We start from the raw sequence: 13,664 nt of genomic DNA on the forward strand, positions 1-13,664 counted from the left end.
TATTTAGCAGAATAGAGTGACTCAAGATCCAAGAGTTTCATGTGTTGGCATTTACATATACTCATATTTTGAATTCTATTTTTCCTGTTTGCATCACCTTACTTGTTGAAATGTAGGTAGAAACTCCATAGGATGTACACAGTGCAAGCTATGGATACATAAGAGGTGCAGCAGTATCACAGGAAGGTTAACAGAGAAAGTAGTTTTTTGTATGGCAGAGAGGTAGGCAGAATAAACACTAGCAATGTACAGAGAATAGGCTTTGTCAAATGCCCAGGGGTACATTTAGAAGTAGATAGCTTCCGTTAGCTAGGTGACTAAGTCAGTAGTGGAGGAAGATACTCTCAGAGCATAGCTGCTAGAATAAGAACAGGCTAGGCAAACTTTAGAGAGCTGCTATATTTGTTGGTAACAAAGGGAATCTCCCTTAGAGTGAAAGGTAGATTGTATGATGCCTATGTGAACAGCCATCTCTAACTGTGGAAAAAACCTGTGGAAGAGGCAGACCCCGGAAAGATGTGGTGAAATGTGATCTTCAGATGTTGAATCTTATGGAGGTGATGACAAATGATTGAGACTTTTGGAAATTTGCTGTGCTTGGGAAGATATGTCAAGCTAAGTGAAATCATAGTTGTAGCCAGTGACACATAACAGACACCTGGTACAATCTACGGAGTAGTTGGTGTTAGGAAGAGCATCCAGCTATAGAAACCAAGCCAAAACAGACTGGAGCCTGGTACATCTCTCTGGCTTACCAGTTCCAGTCAAACTGTCTAACCCATGCCAGCATGAAAAGCAGACACTAGTGATGATAACAAAATAATGAAATCCATAACTTCTTGCTGAGAGATATTTTAAGTCAGAATTAAATGAAAATTGGAGAAGATGCCCTTCCTAACACCAACCACTCTACTGAGTGGACCAAGTGCTTTTTACTAATCCTTCCTTTGGATTCAATTACCAACTGTGGCAAATATTTTGTTGATCTGCAGAGCCCATACAGAAGTGGAAATTATTGTTGCTGCAGCTACTACAAAAGCCACACTAAATTTAGAGCATTGTTAGCTCTGCAGACTCAACTTCGTCATTCAACTAACTATAGGTCTTTTTAGTCAGGAACCACTAGAGCTATACTTCAATAATAGCAGCAGAGTTAATGAACTTGTGATTGAAAATCTTATGAAAATGTAGAAGGAAATTACACTAACCTGAGAGTCAGATTTATTAGCCAGCTTCTCTGCTATTTGAGCAGCACGCACTTTATTTAAATAGCCCAGCTTTAATTTCTCTTCAAGCTCTCGAATTTCTAAGCTGTAATGGAAGTAATGAATATCTGATTCACCGATAACATATTTAATAATTTCACTAGATATGTATACAGGCTTTTATGCACACAAACACACACACTCTTATGCATAAGCAGACACATATACAAGCTTTAGAATTTATTTTTCTGCTAATATAATAAGTAGTAACAAGCTGAAAACTGCCCAATGGGCAGCATTTCTCTCAGTAATAATAATCCTTTCTCCCACAGGAACAAGGCTAGAAATTTTCAGGGAGAGGGCTAGTTGATTACATTACCTGCCAATGCTCAGGTGGTGCATTTTATTATCATCCCCAAAAGGACAAAAGGCAAACTCTTCATGAAATTTTAACTTAGAACACAAAGGTGGAAGAAATGCCCACAAAGCACTTTGTTCAGCTAATGATTCTGCCGGTTTGCTGCTTTACTAATAATAATAGCATTTTTTAGTGATAACTGCTCAACAGAGCATAACACATGCGAACTTGGAGAGTGATGAGCAGAGTTATTTGAACAAGATATCTGTTTCTATGAATGAAGAAATAGAGGAGGCTGTGAGAGTAAGAAGTGTACTTCCCATCATTTAGTCTGAGGTTCAGTCTCATAGTGCAACACATAGAGTAAGTGTTTTGTACCATAGCACCAACCACTCGTCACTAACTAGCTTCCACATTGACCACCAGATAAAAGAGTAGGGGACCCTGTCAAAAGCTTTTTCTATGTTAACAAAAGCCAAGTACAGAGGTTTATTTTCTGCTAAATGCTTCTCTTGTAGTCACCTTACTAAGGAGACAGCATCAGTAGTGCTTCTCCTTAGCACAAAACCAAATTGCATCACTTCTAGGCTAACTCTCTATTTGTTGACCAATGACCCTCTCTGTAACTCTGACCCCATTCTGCAATTTGACACTTCTGTAACTATGTGTCTGAAGCCTTATCTTTCCCTTTGTAGCAGTTGACTATAATGCTACTACACCCGTCGCTGGGTATGACTGCCTTGTGGACAACCTGATTAACTATATGGGTGACTAGGCTATATCTCACTCTGCCAGATATTTTAAGTACCTCAATGGTGATTCCTGATGGGTAAGAGTCTTCCTCTGTCTTCATATCCTTAATTGCTTTATCTATCAAGCAACTGTCAATTCGGACCCCTGGTTCCTCTGTTGGGTCCACATGAGGCAAACTCTCCTCCTCCACTGTATTCTCTACATTTAGCAGCCTTTCTTTGCAGAGACACTAACTGCAAGTCAACCATCATCCCTGCAAGTGCACTTCTCTTCTACAAAATCACAATTTTCTCTGACACATTGTCATGCAATCTGAAATCCTCATGCCTTAAAACACTGGCAACCATCTTCCAATCTACTTTTTGCTTGGGTAAATGTACCTGTCTCATGGCTTCCATTCTAGCTACCTGACAAATTTTTCTGCTACCACCACTCTTCCAAGCCTGTTTCTTTGCTCCAATGACCCAGTCAGGTTCATCCTTTTACCAACATATCACCTTAGGTCTTGTGGGGACATTGTACTAGCCACAAATTTGATAAGTGACCTTTATTAAGTTGTCCCATAGGATCTTCTAGTTGTCTTTCTATGTTGTATGTCACTATCTATTCGTCCTTCTTGATAAATGCTTCAGTTAGAGCATCCCTAAATCTCTGATTATTGAAGGTGCCTTGAACTTCCAGACTGATTTGCTGCTTGTCATCCTTGTAGCTCCAAGTCTGAAGTCACTGACAACTAACCTAGGTTGAAGAGTGTACTCTTCACCTAGGTAAGTCTTTGCATTCATAAGCAACCATCTTTCCTACTTTCTAGTGAGAATGAAGTTCTAACTTGCATTCCCACTAGATTGCGTCGTGATATGGCGTCAAATAACAGTGTGTGTGTGTGTGTGTGTGTGTGTGCATGCTTGTGTGATGGATTTGTACAATAATTGCCGGAATTATATAAATAATAATAATGATAATTATGAAATTATTGTATACAGCTCATAGAATACTTATTAATAAACAGAAACCACATCACTCAGTGTCAGTGGTGGTTCATAGATAGAATTAGCGGGGGGGGGGGGGGGCTGCTTCAGAAAAGTTTCAGCCATTGTTTTAATATTGTGTAAAAGGAAACAAACATATAAAAAGAAAATTTATACATAAACTTGATCGGTGCACATTTTAGCCACTGCCAAGGCGTATGTTTAATTTGTTCACTGAACACCACCACGAATTCCCCCTTGTTTTTCAAAAATCCCGCTTAAATCACAAAATAGGTGGGGAAATGTACCCCATTTTTGAAGAGGAAGTGAGAAGTGATTTGGGGGAATGAATTACATGCAAAGTTAATCAGAATTTGTTTCTTTAAACTCGTTCTTTAGTTTTGCTTTGCTACACTAAAGGTGCATGGCTCAGAGGTTAGAGCATCGGGCTCACAATCATGACGTAGTGAGTTCTATTTCTTGACCAGGCTATGTGTTGTGCTCTTGAGCAAGATACTTTATTTCATGTGGCTCCAGTGCACTCATATGTAGAAATGGTGCCAACTTCTATCGGCCTTTGCCTTTCCCTTGGATAACACGAGTGGTGTGGAGAGGGGAGGTTGGTATGCATGTGTGACTACTGGTCTTCCATAAACAACCTTGCCTGAACTTGTGCCTTGGAGGGGGACTTTCTAGATGCAATCCCATGGTCATTCATGACTTGAGGGGGTTTTACACATTTACTACACCAAATATGTATCAATAACTGTTTTAAGAACAATCTTCAGAATTTGATATATTTTGGATATTAGACATTGTTTATGTAGAAAATGAAGCTGGTGGCAAAGTCCTAATAAGTAGGAAGACAGACAAACCACAAATCCCTTTAGGTAGATGGCCCTGCTCGATCTGTAGAAAAGGCGTAGGTGATGTACCCAGTGTAAGCTATGGATACATAAGTGGTGCAGCAATATCAAAGGAAGGCTAACTGGGAAGAGAGTTTTTGTATGTGGCAGATGCTCAGGAGCAATAAACACTGAAAATGTGCAGAGAACAACTTCCACCACATTCCAGGGAGAAAAACTATAAGTAGTTGATAGCTTCTGCTACCTAGGTGACCAAGGGCCTCTCGTTCAGAGTAAAAGGTAGACTGTATGACACGTGTACGAACAGCCATGCTACATGGCAGTGAAACATGGACTGTGACTGCTGAGGATATGCGTAAGCTCACAAGAAATGAAACCAGTATGCTCCAATTGATGTGTAATGTCAGTGTGCACACATGACAGAGTGTAAGTACCTGGAGAGAAAAGTTGGACCTAAGAAGCATCAGTTGTGGTGTGCAACAGAGATGTTTGCGCTGGTATAGTCATGTGGTGAGAATGGATGAGGATAGCTGTGTGAAAAAGTGTCACACCCTAGAGGTTGAGGGAACCTGTGGAAGAGGTGGACCCAGGAAGACCTGGGATGAGATGGTGAAGCACAACCTTCGAACATTAGGCCTCACCGAGGCAATGACTAGTAACTGAGACCCTTGGAAATACGCAGTGCATGAGAAGACCTGGCAAGCCAAATGAGATCATAACCGTCATTGGACACTAAACTCTGCTTGTGAAGACCTGTTGAGGCAAGTGAAATCGAAATCAAATCAAATATGATGACTGGCACCCGTGCCAGTGGAGCGGTAAAAGCACCATCCGAGCGTGATCATTGTCAGAACAGCTGACTGGCTTCCATGCCGGTGACATGTGAAAAAACATTCAAGCGAGGTCATTGCCAGTGCCGCTGGACTAGCTCCTGTGAAGGTGGCACATAAAACACACCATTTGAGTGTGGCGGTTGCCATACCACCTGACTGGCCCTTGTGCTGGTGGCATTTAAAAGCACCCACTACACTCTCGGAGTGGTTGGCATTAGGAAGGGCATCCAACTGTACAAACTCTGCCAGATCAAAATGGAGCCTGGTGCAGCCATCTGGTTCGCCAGTCCTCAGTCAAATCGTCCAACCCATGCTAGCATGGAAAGCAGACATTAAACGATGATGATGATGGTTTTGTGAGTATTCACTTTGTAGATTTTTCAATACACAGACAATTCACATTTATATAGAGAGTTGTCTATGAGAAACAGCACTTTCTAGAATATTTTCTCCAAGTTTATGCAATACTAGCAGTATCGCCCGGCATTGCTCGGGTTTGTAAGGGAAATAACTATAAAGCATTTTTAGAGAGTTATAGCCAAAAAATAGCAAAAAAATGGAAAAAAAATTATGGTAAATTTTTTTTTGAGAGTTAAAAAGGTGGAGTTGTGTCCCCTAGACAGTCTGTGGTTTGTGTTTCTGATTCTCGACCCCATGTCGAATTTATCGATTTTTTTCAGAACTGGGGGAACTTTTCAAAATTTTCGCTGCGTTAGTTTTGAATTATGATATTAGGCTATGTGTGTGTCAAGTTTCATCAGAATCGGTTGAAAGCCGTGGTCAGGGTGAGGGTACAACCTGACAGACACACAGAAACGCAGACAGACAAACTGCCGTTTATATAGAGAGATATCATCTTGTCATATTGTATACATAAGATTAGACACAGGCATGGCTGTATAACTAAGAACTTTGCTTCCCAGCCTTATGTTTTCAGTGGGTTATTTCCTACTCTAGCTCTAGGTAGACCAATCACATCCTTTTGAGTGGATTTGGTAGACAGAAACTTAACGAAACTCATCACATGCACAGGGGGTAGGGAGTTGTGTCTCATCTTCACAAAGCATGACAGTTAGAAATAAGTCTAATCATACAACATGGGATCGTTTGTTTCCAATTTTCAATGAAAACATGTCTAGTCATGGGAAAATATTAACTTACTGGGAAACAGGTGAGGGCTGGTTTCAAGCAGGGGATCCAACCATATAAAATCTGTTTCAATAAATTTGATGTGAGTCATGCAAGCATGGAAATGATGATGATTACAAAGTCTAGTATGTTCTCTCCTAATTTAAGATAGGATGTGATTTGAGTAAAATTCAGTTGCTATTTCCATCAAGTCAAACAAACTGTACAGAGACCTTTCCTCACTGGCTCAAAGCAAAGTTTGTAGTTTATCCCCTAATCAGCCCTGATCAAACATAAATACGATGGAATTCATTCCAGTCACAAATATCCTGTTGTTTAATAAAGTAGTAACGATACTGTTTAATATAGCTTTTACTTTAGATGTTAGAGTGTAATCTGAGGGAGAATTGATTGTAGTTTCCAGGAGCTCAAGTGACTATGTAGAAGCTTTTTTGTGACCATTAAGACCAACCAACCCAAAGTGACATCACCAAAGAAATTATTTGGCAAGGATATAGCAGGTAGGCAACAGTACTCTTATTTGACAGAAAATAATCCTCTTTTTGTCTCTCACATACACATCCTACTTCATTCCTTCAGAGAGAAAATGGGTGTAAGAGGCAGAATGACATGAGTTTCTTAGGCCAAGTGTTGTAAGTGGTAACAGGAAGAGCTGGCAGAGTTTCAGTTACATAAATAGCCAACATCGGTTCAGGTGAACTGTTCCTCTGTACATATATACACAGGCACAGGTTAAGGTTGTTTTTGAGGAAGACTGGTACTTACCTATGTATACAAGTCTCTGTTCTCCACAAAAAGAAGCAGAAGATAGCTACTGCAAGCCAACATTTCTGACTCCTTACAAGTTTTGCCAATCAATTACCCTGGTACTTTTTTTCTTATCAATCCTTGAAAGGATGAAAGACAAAGTCAATATTGAACTGAATATTATGAGTTGTTCTAGCCAATGCTCTTACAACAACCTTGTTAAGTTGTTAGCTTATTGGTCACATATAGTGTCACTTATATATGTTCCATTATTACTAATAATAAATATCTAACACACAGAAATCAAAGACTCAATTCTAAACATTACCTGTTTTGTCTGATCTGCTGGCGCAACTTCTCATCACGGAACACTTCGTCATTTCGTCTCTTTAATTCTTTGGCAAGGCTCTCAGCTTGTTGTTCTTGCTGCTGCAGCTGATGGCGCATCTGTGTTTTCTATGAGAAGAAAGTAATAAGTATAGGAATTATGTTCTGTTCAACGGACAGTTTCAGCTAAGGCAAAATGTGTGCTGATAGTGTTAGTTGCATTGATTCAGTAGCAGCTGTCGTCCTTGGGATGATTGAAGTTGTTTTGCTCATAGCAATTGTGATGGTATTAGCTGTGTTCAGATGACAAAGTCACCAGAGTATCATCCTTGTTGTATATACTCTGACTCTCTGCACATGGAGCTCAAATTCTATATTCTTTTCATTCCTTTGAACTCAATAAAGTTGCAGTCAAGGGTAGTGGATTTGTGGAGGGGTTAGAGCACAAGTGAAGAAACCTAATGGTATCATTACAGCACTGTGATTCTGATGACAACATACACAATAGCTGTACTGGACTTAGCTTTTCTGCTTGACAACAACAAGAGTACAGAGGTTGTAGACTTGCATACAGGTTGGGGAAGAAGTAAACTTCAAAGTTTTTGTAAACCATATTTTTTCATGTAGCAATGGTCTACTATAACAAATTTTTTTTAATCTTCAGCATTAGGCGTCATAGTAACAATTTCATTCAGGTATAAGTTCAACTACGTCACATCAAGTAGTAAAAAGACAAGACATTTGTAAGGATCTAGCTTGACCCTGTCTGAGTTTTGAAACCAAATCCATCTGCTTGTTACTTGTCAAAACGAACAGGAAATCCTCTCCACATTGGATGATTGATGAGGGAACACTTGATAACCTAGGAACTGTGCTGGTCAAGGAAAGGTCAGTCCTTTGTTTAGGGTTTGACCTACATTGCTGACCATAGTCTTTAGAACAGAGAACAGTTCCTATCTCTTCCTCAGCCAGACCAATGAGAAACATGCTCTTGTGCATCAGCTATGATCAAGAGCAGCATTTTCCTTGGCCGCAAGAAAAGCAATGCCACAACTCTTTCACTCTCTACTGACAGCAACTACTAACCAGTGAGCCAACCTTGTTGTCATTATCACAAGAACTGCTACTGTCTCTTTAACTACCAGTTGGGCAAACAAATAAATATATGTAAATGACATTTCTTCCTTCTTGGTATTGATTCTTCAATGTTTCTTCAAGCATTACATCTACATGCTACCAAATGTAGCATGTAGATCTCTCATCCAGCCTGCTGCACACTGCCTATTTGCTCCACACAGGAATTAACATCAAGCAAATTTCTGAGTTGGTTGATGTGTGATTAATCACAGTTTACAATGTCAAGAATCGTTTGGATATCAGAGGCATTCAGAAGAAGCAAGGCACTGGAGGAGGAGGAGGAGCCAATAAACAGCAAGATCCAGCATTCGTGAAGGCTCTCAAATCAAAAATTCTGAAGGACCCAATCACATCCATGAGGAAACTAGCAATTGATAGGAAAGTTCATGCCAAGGCAGTAAGAAATACCATTTACTGTGATTTAGGCCTGCAATTGTTTGCGTGAATTCCAAGACCCCTCCTGACCAGTTCAATGAAAGTCAAAAGGCTTGAAAGGACGAAAAAAAAAAAAGGGTTGTCCTTCCTCAAGAGTTCTGGATCCACTGTGAAAATATTTTGACAAGAAAATCTTCACTGTGGATGCTGTTGTGGTATATTGCTGAATTACCACTTTAAGTTGAGGGTGTCTTCAGAAAAAAGCATCCTGCTCAGGTAATGGTTTTGGGAGTTGTGGCATCAGATGACAAAAAAAAAATCATCATCATTATTTAATGTCTGTTTTCCATGCTGTCATGGGTTGGATGGTTTGACATGGAACTGGCCAGCCAGTTTTGACATTATTTCTACAGCTAGATGCCCTTCCTAATACCAACCACTTTAGAGAGAGTGCTAGGTCTATTTTCATGTGCCACCAGCACCTGTAAAGGACAAGCTTGTATGTATGAATGACAGCGATTTTACTTAGCTTGGCACATCTCATCAAGCACTCCAAATCATCACAACTCCCAGTCCCATATCATTTCCTCTGTGAAGCCCAGCATCCCAAGATCCTTTCTCACCACTTCGTTCCACATCTTCCTGAATCTATCCCTTCCACACGTGCCCTCCACAATAAGAGCTCAGCACTCCTTTATGCAGCTGTTCTCATTCATATGCATCACATGGCCAAACAAGCAGTCCTCTCTCTGGCACACTAGCAATAAGTTTGACAAGCAACAAGCTGGTGGATTTGTTTTCAAATCTCAGGCAGGGTCAAGCTAGACCACCACATTACTTCCCCGCTAGTGAGTTTCTAAACAAAGAAACAAACGATCTAGGGAAAAGAGAGCATTCATACAAAAATGCATTTAAAGACAAGGTGAGAATAACGTTCAATTGTGAAAAGTATTTTCTTGTTGGTGAATGTGATGCAAGGCTGAGAAAAATTGTGCATATCAGCAGAAAGAATCTTGAGAAGGTATACAAGACAAGTATCTATTCGTGTGCATCCGAATAGCAGTGTCACTTCGCTTGCGCAGAATGCAGAATATGCCAGTTGGTGCGTGACTGAGGCAGAGTGAATGAGCGTGCGCATGAGTGCAGAATGTGCCAGTTGTTGCGTGACTGAAGCAGTGAGTGAGCATGCAAGGGTGTATACATGAGTGTGAGAGAAAGTCCTGTAGCTATGGAATAAGCTGAGGTGAGTGAGTGTGTGCATTCTCTATCCATGATATCAGCAAAAGTTTTCTTTCAGGATTGCATTTTATGTGAAAATGCCTTGAAAAAAGTGCCAAAGTGAATTGTGTCTGGCATTGTTGTCACGGGCATTTGCTAAGATTAGCCAGAATGACGATTGTGTGGCATGCTGGCTCAGTGCGTCGGACAGACAATTCTCTTATTAGCTTCGTGACCAACCTGGGATCGAACAGAAACAAGCTGTGTCTGACAAGAGCGCAAAGAGCAAGTATTGACATCCGACTTATAGAGTCAGGAAAAGAGGCTGAGCAGGCACAGACATGAGAACATGTCTAAAGGCACCATGTTTTGGTGTATGTGTATAAGTGGGTGCAGTCATGCAGGTTCGTGTATGAACATCGAGAAAGAATTTTGTTTTGTTTTACAAACAAAATACAGAGCAGGGGTTAGCATGCAAAGAAAGAAATTGCAGATATTCAAAAGGAGGACATTTAGCAGAAACCATGGAATAAAAACAGGTGAACAATGCATGTGCAGTGCAAACATAAAATGAAATAAGCAAAAATGACAAACTTGGTTAGAAAGTGTTCTGGTCCTGAAAAGCTAGAAAGTAGCATTTGAAATGCAAAAATAGGTGCATGCAAAGAAAGTTCAAGTCTATGGCTGTCGAAAACATTGCACGTGTGGGCTTCCATAGTTAGTATCCAGTTAGTTCTTCGTCGGAGAGTTGTTATTGTTGTCTTCGATGAGACAAGCATGATGTAAAGGCAGTATTTCTTGAGCCTGGGTCACCAGAATGTAGTGATAAAATGGGAAATTTAACCGCAGTACAAAAAATGTCTTCATTTTCCAAATGCAATTAAGTTGGTGAAGCTGGTTCAAGGGAAAGCTACTGTTCTTTGACGGGGGTCACCAAATGTAGTAGTTAAGGTGTATATCAGAAAGCTACATCATCAATGAGTGCAAGTCCGAAATTTTGGAAGAACTGGTCACAGAAAGGAAGGGATTTGTAGGGGGAACGGCTGGCGGCACTGTTGATACTGTTGAATATGTATGTGGTACCTCGGCTATTTTGTCAGCTAGCTTTGCCAGTTCCTCAATGGAAGAGGATTCTCGTGTGGAAGCAAGGACCATTTGTGTGTTGGAGGGCAGACGCTGGAGAAAAAGCAGCTTAAAACTCTTTTCGGGGAGGATTTCATCTCCAAGAAGCTGCTTCATTCTTTGTAGAAGTTGGGAAGGCACTCTATCGCTCAATTCTTCCAATGTAAGGAGCTGGTGAAGTCACTTTTGTTGGGACTCTGAAGTTCTGTTGATTAGAGTGGTTTTGAAAGTGTCGTATGACACAGAACCGAGTGGTGCCATAATGAGATCACGGACCACGTTCATGATCTCTGGTGATAGGGAACCAATCACATGCATAAGTCAAGATGCATCACTCACTATTTGGTTGGAAGAAAACTGGGCCTCTATATGGTGAAACCATAATACAGGGTCGTGTGACAAAAATGGGGGAATTGCCGTCTTGCATGCCATGTCAGCTGTGGATGTGTTTGCTGCTGGGTTGTGTTTTGGGAGAGCCATTATGTGCGGAATAATAGCAGGAATTTTCCAGTTTTAATTCACTGCCAGGTGATGTGAAGGCTGTGAATCTTTGACAGGGTCACCAAATGAAGCAGGCTAGATGCGGTGTTCCATATCAATTCGATATAATGTAGCCCACTACTGAATGTAGCATATAGATGTAATGCTTCAAGGTTCTCCCATCGGAGTAACCAGTGTACATCAAAGAATTAACTGCAAGAAGGAAGAAATCATCATCATCATCGTTTAACGTCCTCTTTCCATGCTAGCATGGGTTGGACGATTTTGTCTGAGGGCTGGCGAAACAGATGGCTGCACCAGGCTCCAATCTTGATCTGGCAGAGTTTCTACAGCTGGATGCCCTTCCTAAAGCCAACCACTCCAAGAGTGTAGTGGGTACTTTTTACGTGCCACCGACACGAGGCCCAGTCAGGCGGTACTGGCAACGACCTCGCTCGAATCTTTTTACACGTGCCACTGGCACAGGTGACAGTGAAGCGACGTTGGTAATGATCATGCTCGAATGGTGCAATCTTTATGTGCCATGGGTACGGAAGCCAGTTGGCTGCTCTGGCAATGATCATGCTCGGATTGGCACCCTACTAGCACATGCTCAAGTGCCAGTAAAGCAACACTGGTAACAATCATACTCGAATGGTGCCCTTTTATGTGCCACTGGCATGGAAGCTGCTCTTTGGACCCCGCTAGCACCGATGCCAGTCATCTAATTTGATTTTGATTTCACTTGCCTCAACAGGTCTTCACAATCAGAGTTTAGTAACCAAAGAAGGAAAAGGTACGCATAAGCGGGCTGGTTATGCTCCTGGCATCGGCCACAGGTGATGGTCTCATTTGGCTTGCCGGGTCTTCTCAAGCACAGCATATTTCCAAAAGTCTTGATCGCTAGTCATTTCCTTGGTGAAGCCTAATGTTCGAAGGTTGTGCTTCACCACTTCATCCCAGGTCTTCCTGGGTCCACCTCTTCCGCAGGTTCCCTCAACCACTAGGGTGTGGCACTTTTTCACACAGCTATCCTCATCCATTCTCGCCACATGACCATACCAGCAGTCATCTCTCTTGCACACCACATCTGATGCTTCTTAGGTCCAACTTTTCTCTCAAGGTACTTACACTCTGTCAAGTATGCACACTGACATTACACATCCATCGGATCATACTGGCTTCATTCCTTGTGAGCTTACACATGTCCTCAGCAGTCACAACCCATGTTTCACTGCCATGTAGCATGGCTGTTTGTACAAAGCGCCATACAGTCTACCTTTTACTCTGAGTGAGAGGCCCTTTGTTACCAGCAGAGGTAATAGCTCTCTGAACTTTGCCCAAGCTATTCTTATTCTAGCAGCTACACTTTCAGTACACCCTCCTCCACTACTGACTTGGTCACCTAGGTAACGGAAGCTATCAACTACTTCTAGTTTTTCTCCTTGGAATGTGGCAGAAGTTGGTCTCTGCGCATTTTCGGTATTTATTGCTCCCGAGCATCTTCCACATACAAAAACTATCTTCCCAGTTAGCCTTCCTTTGATATTACTGCACCTCTTATGTGTCCATAGTTTACACTGGGTACATTTACATATATCTATTCATTTACCCATAGGGTTTTACAGAGACAGTAGCAGTTCTAGTGATAGTGATGACAAGGATGACACGCTGGTTAGTAGTTGATATGTAGAAAAAGGTTGTCTATTAGTAGAGAGGGAAAGAGTAAGGTAGTTATGGTGCTGACGAGAAAAGAAGAAAGGGTAAAGGCGGCATCACCTTTCTTACAGTTGAAAGCCTCTCTTACCATGTGGAGCAAAGGGCGAAAGGAAGTGCTGCTTTTGGTTAAGGCTGATGCAAAAGCAGGTGTTGCTCCTTGGTCTGGCTGATACCTAAGAGCAGGTATTGTTCCTTGGTTATAGCTGACACATAAGAGGAAGAGATAGAAAATTCTCTCTGTTATAGAGGCTATGGTCAGTAATGTAGGTCAAACCTTAAACAAAAGACTGACCTTTCCTTGACCAGTACAAGTCCTGGGGGTGGAGTGTTTCCTCATCAATCAACTAGTGTGGAGGATTTCCCGCTCATTTTGATAAGCAACAAGCTGATGGATTTGGTTTCAAATC

General features: G+C 41.3%; 1 protein-coding gene across 2 annotated transcripts in view; it reads right to left on the reverse strand.

The window, feature by feature from the left end:
* Positions 1 to 13,664, reverse strand: part of LOC115213156 (meiosis-specific nuclear structural protein 1) — a 98,282-nt gene that overhangs the window by 61,944 nt on the left and 22,674 nt on the right. For both annotated transcript variants that reach the window (XM_029782091.2, XM_036503533.1), the window contains exons 3-4: positions 7,208 to 7,335; positions 1,209 to 1,311 (exon numbers count right to left, since the gene is read on the reverse strand). In XM_029782091.2, the coding sequence (XP_029637951.1) occupies positions 1,209 to 1,311; positions 7,208 to 7,335 (231 nt within the window). The remainder of the gene's footprint in view (positions 1 to 1,208; positions 1,312 to 7,207; positions 7,336 to 13,664) is intronic.

Source organism: Octopus sinensis, linkage group LG6 (assembly GCF_006345805.1).
Source record: "Octopus sinensis linkage group LG6, ASM634580v1, whole genome shotgun sequence".
Taxonomy (NCBI): Eukaryota; Metazoa; Mollusca; class Cephalopoda; order Octopoda; family Octopodidae; genus Octopus; species Octopus sinensis.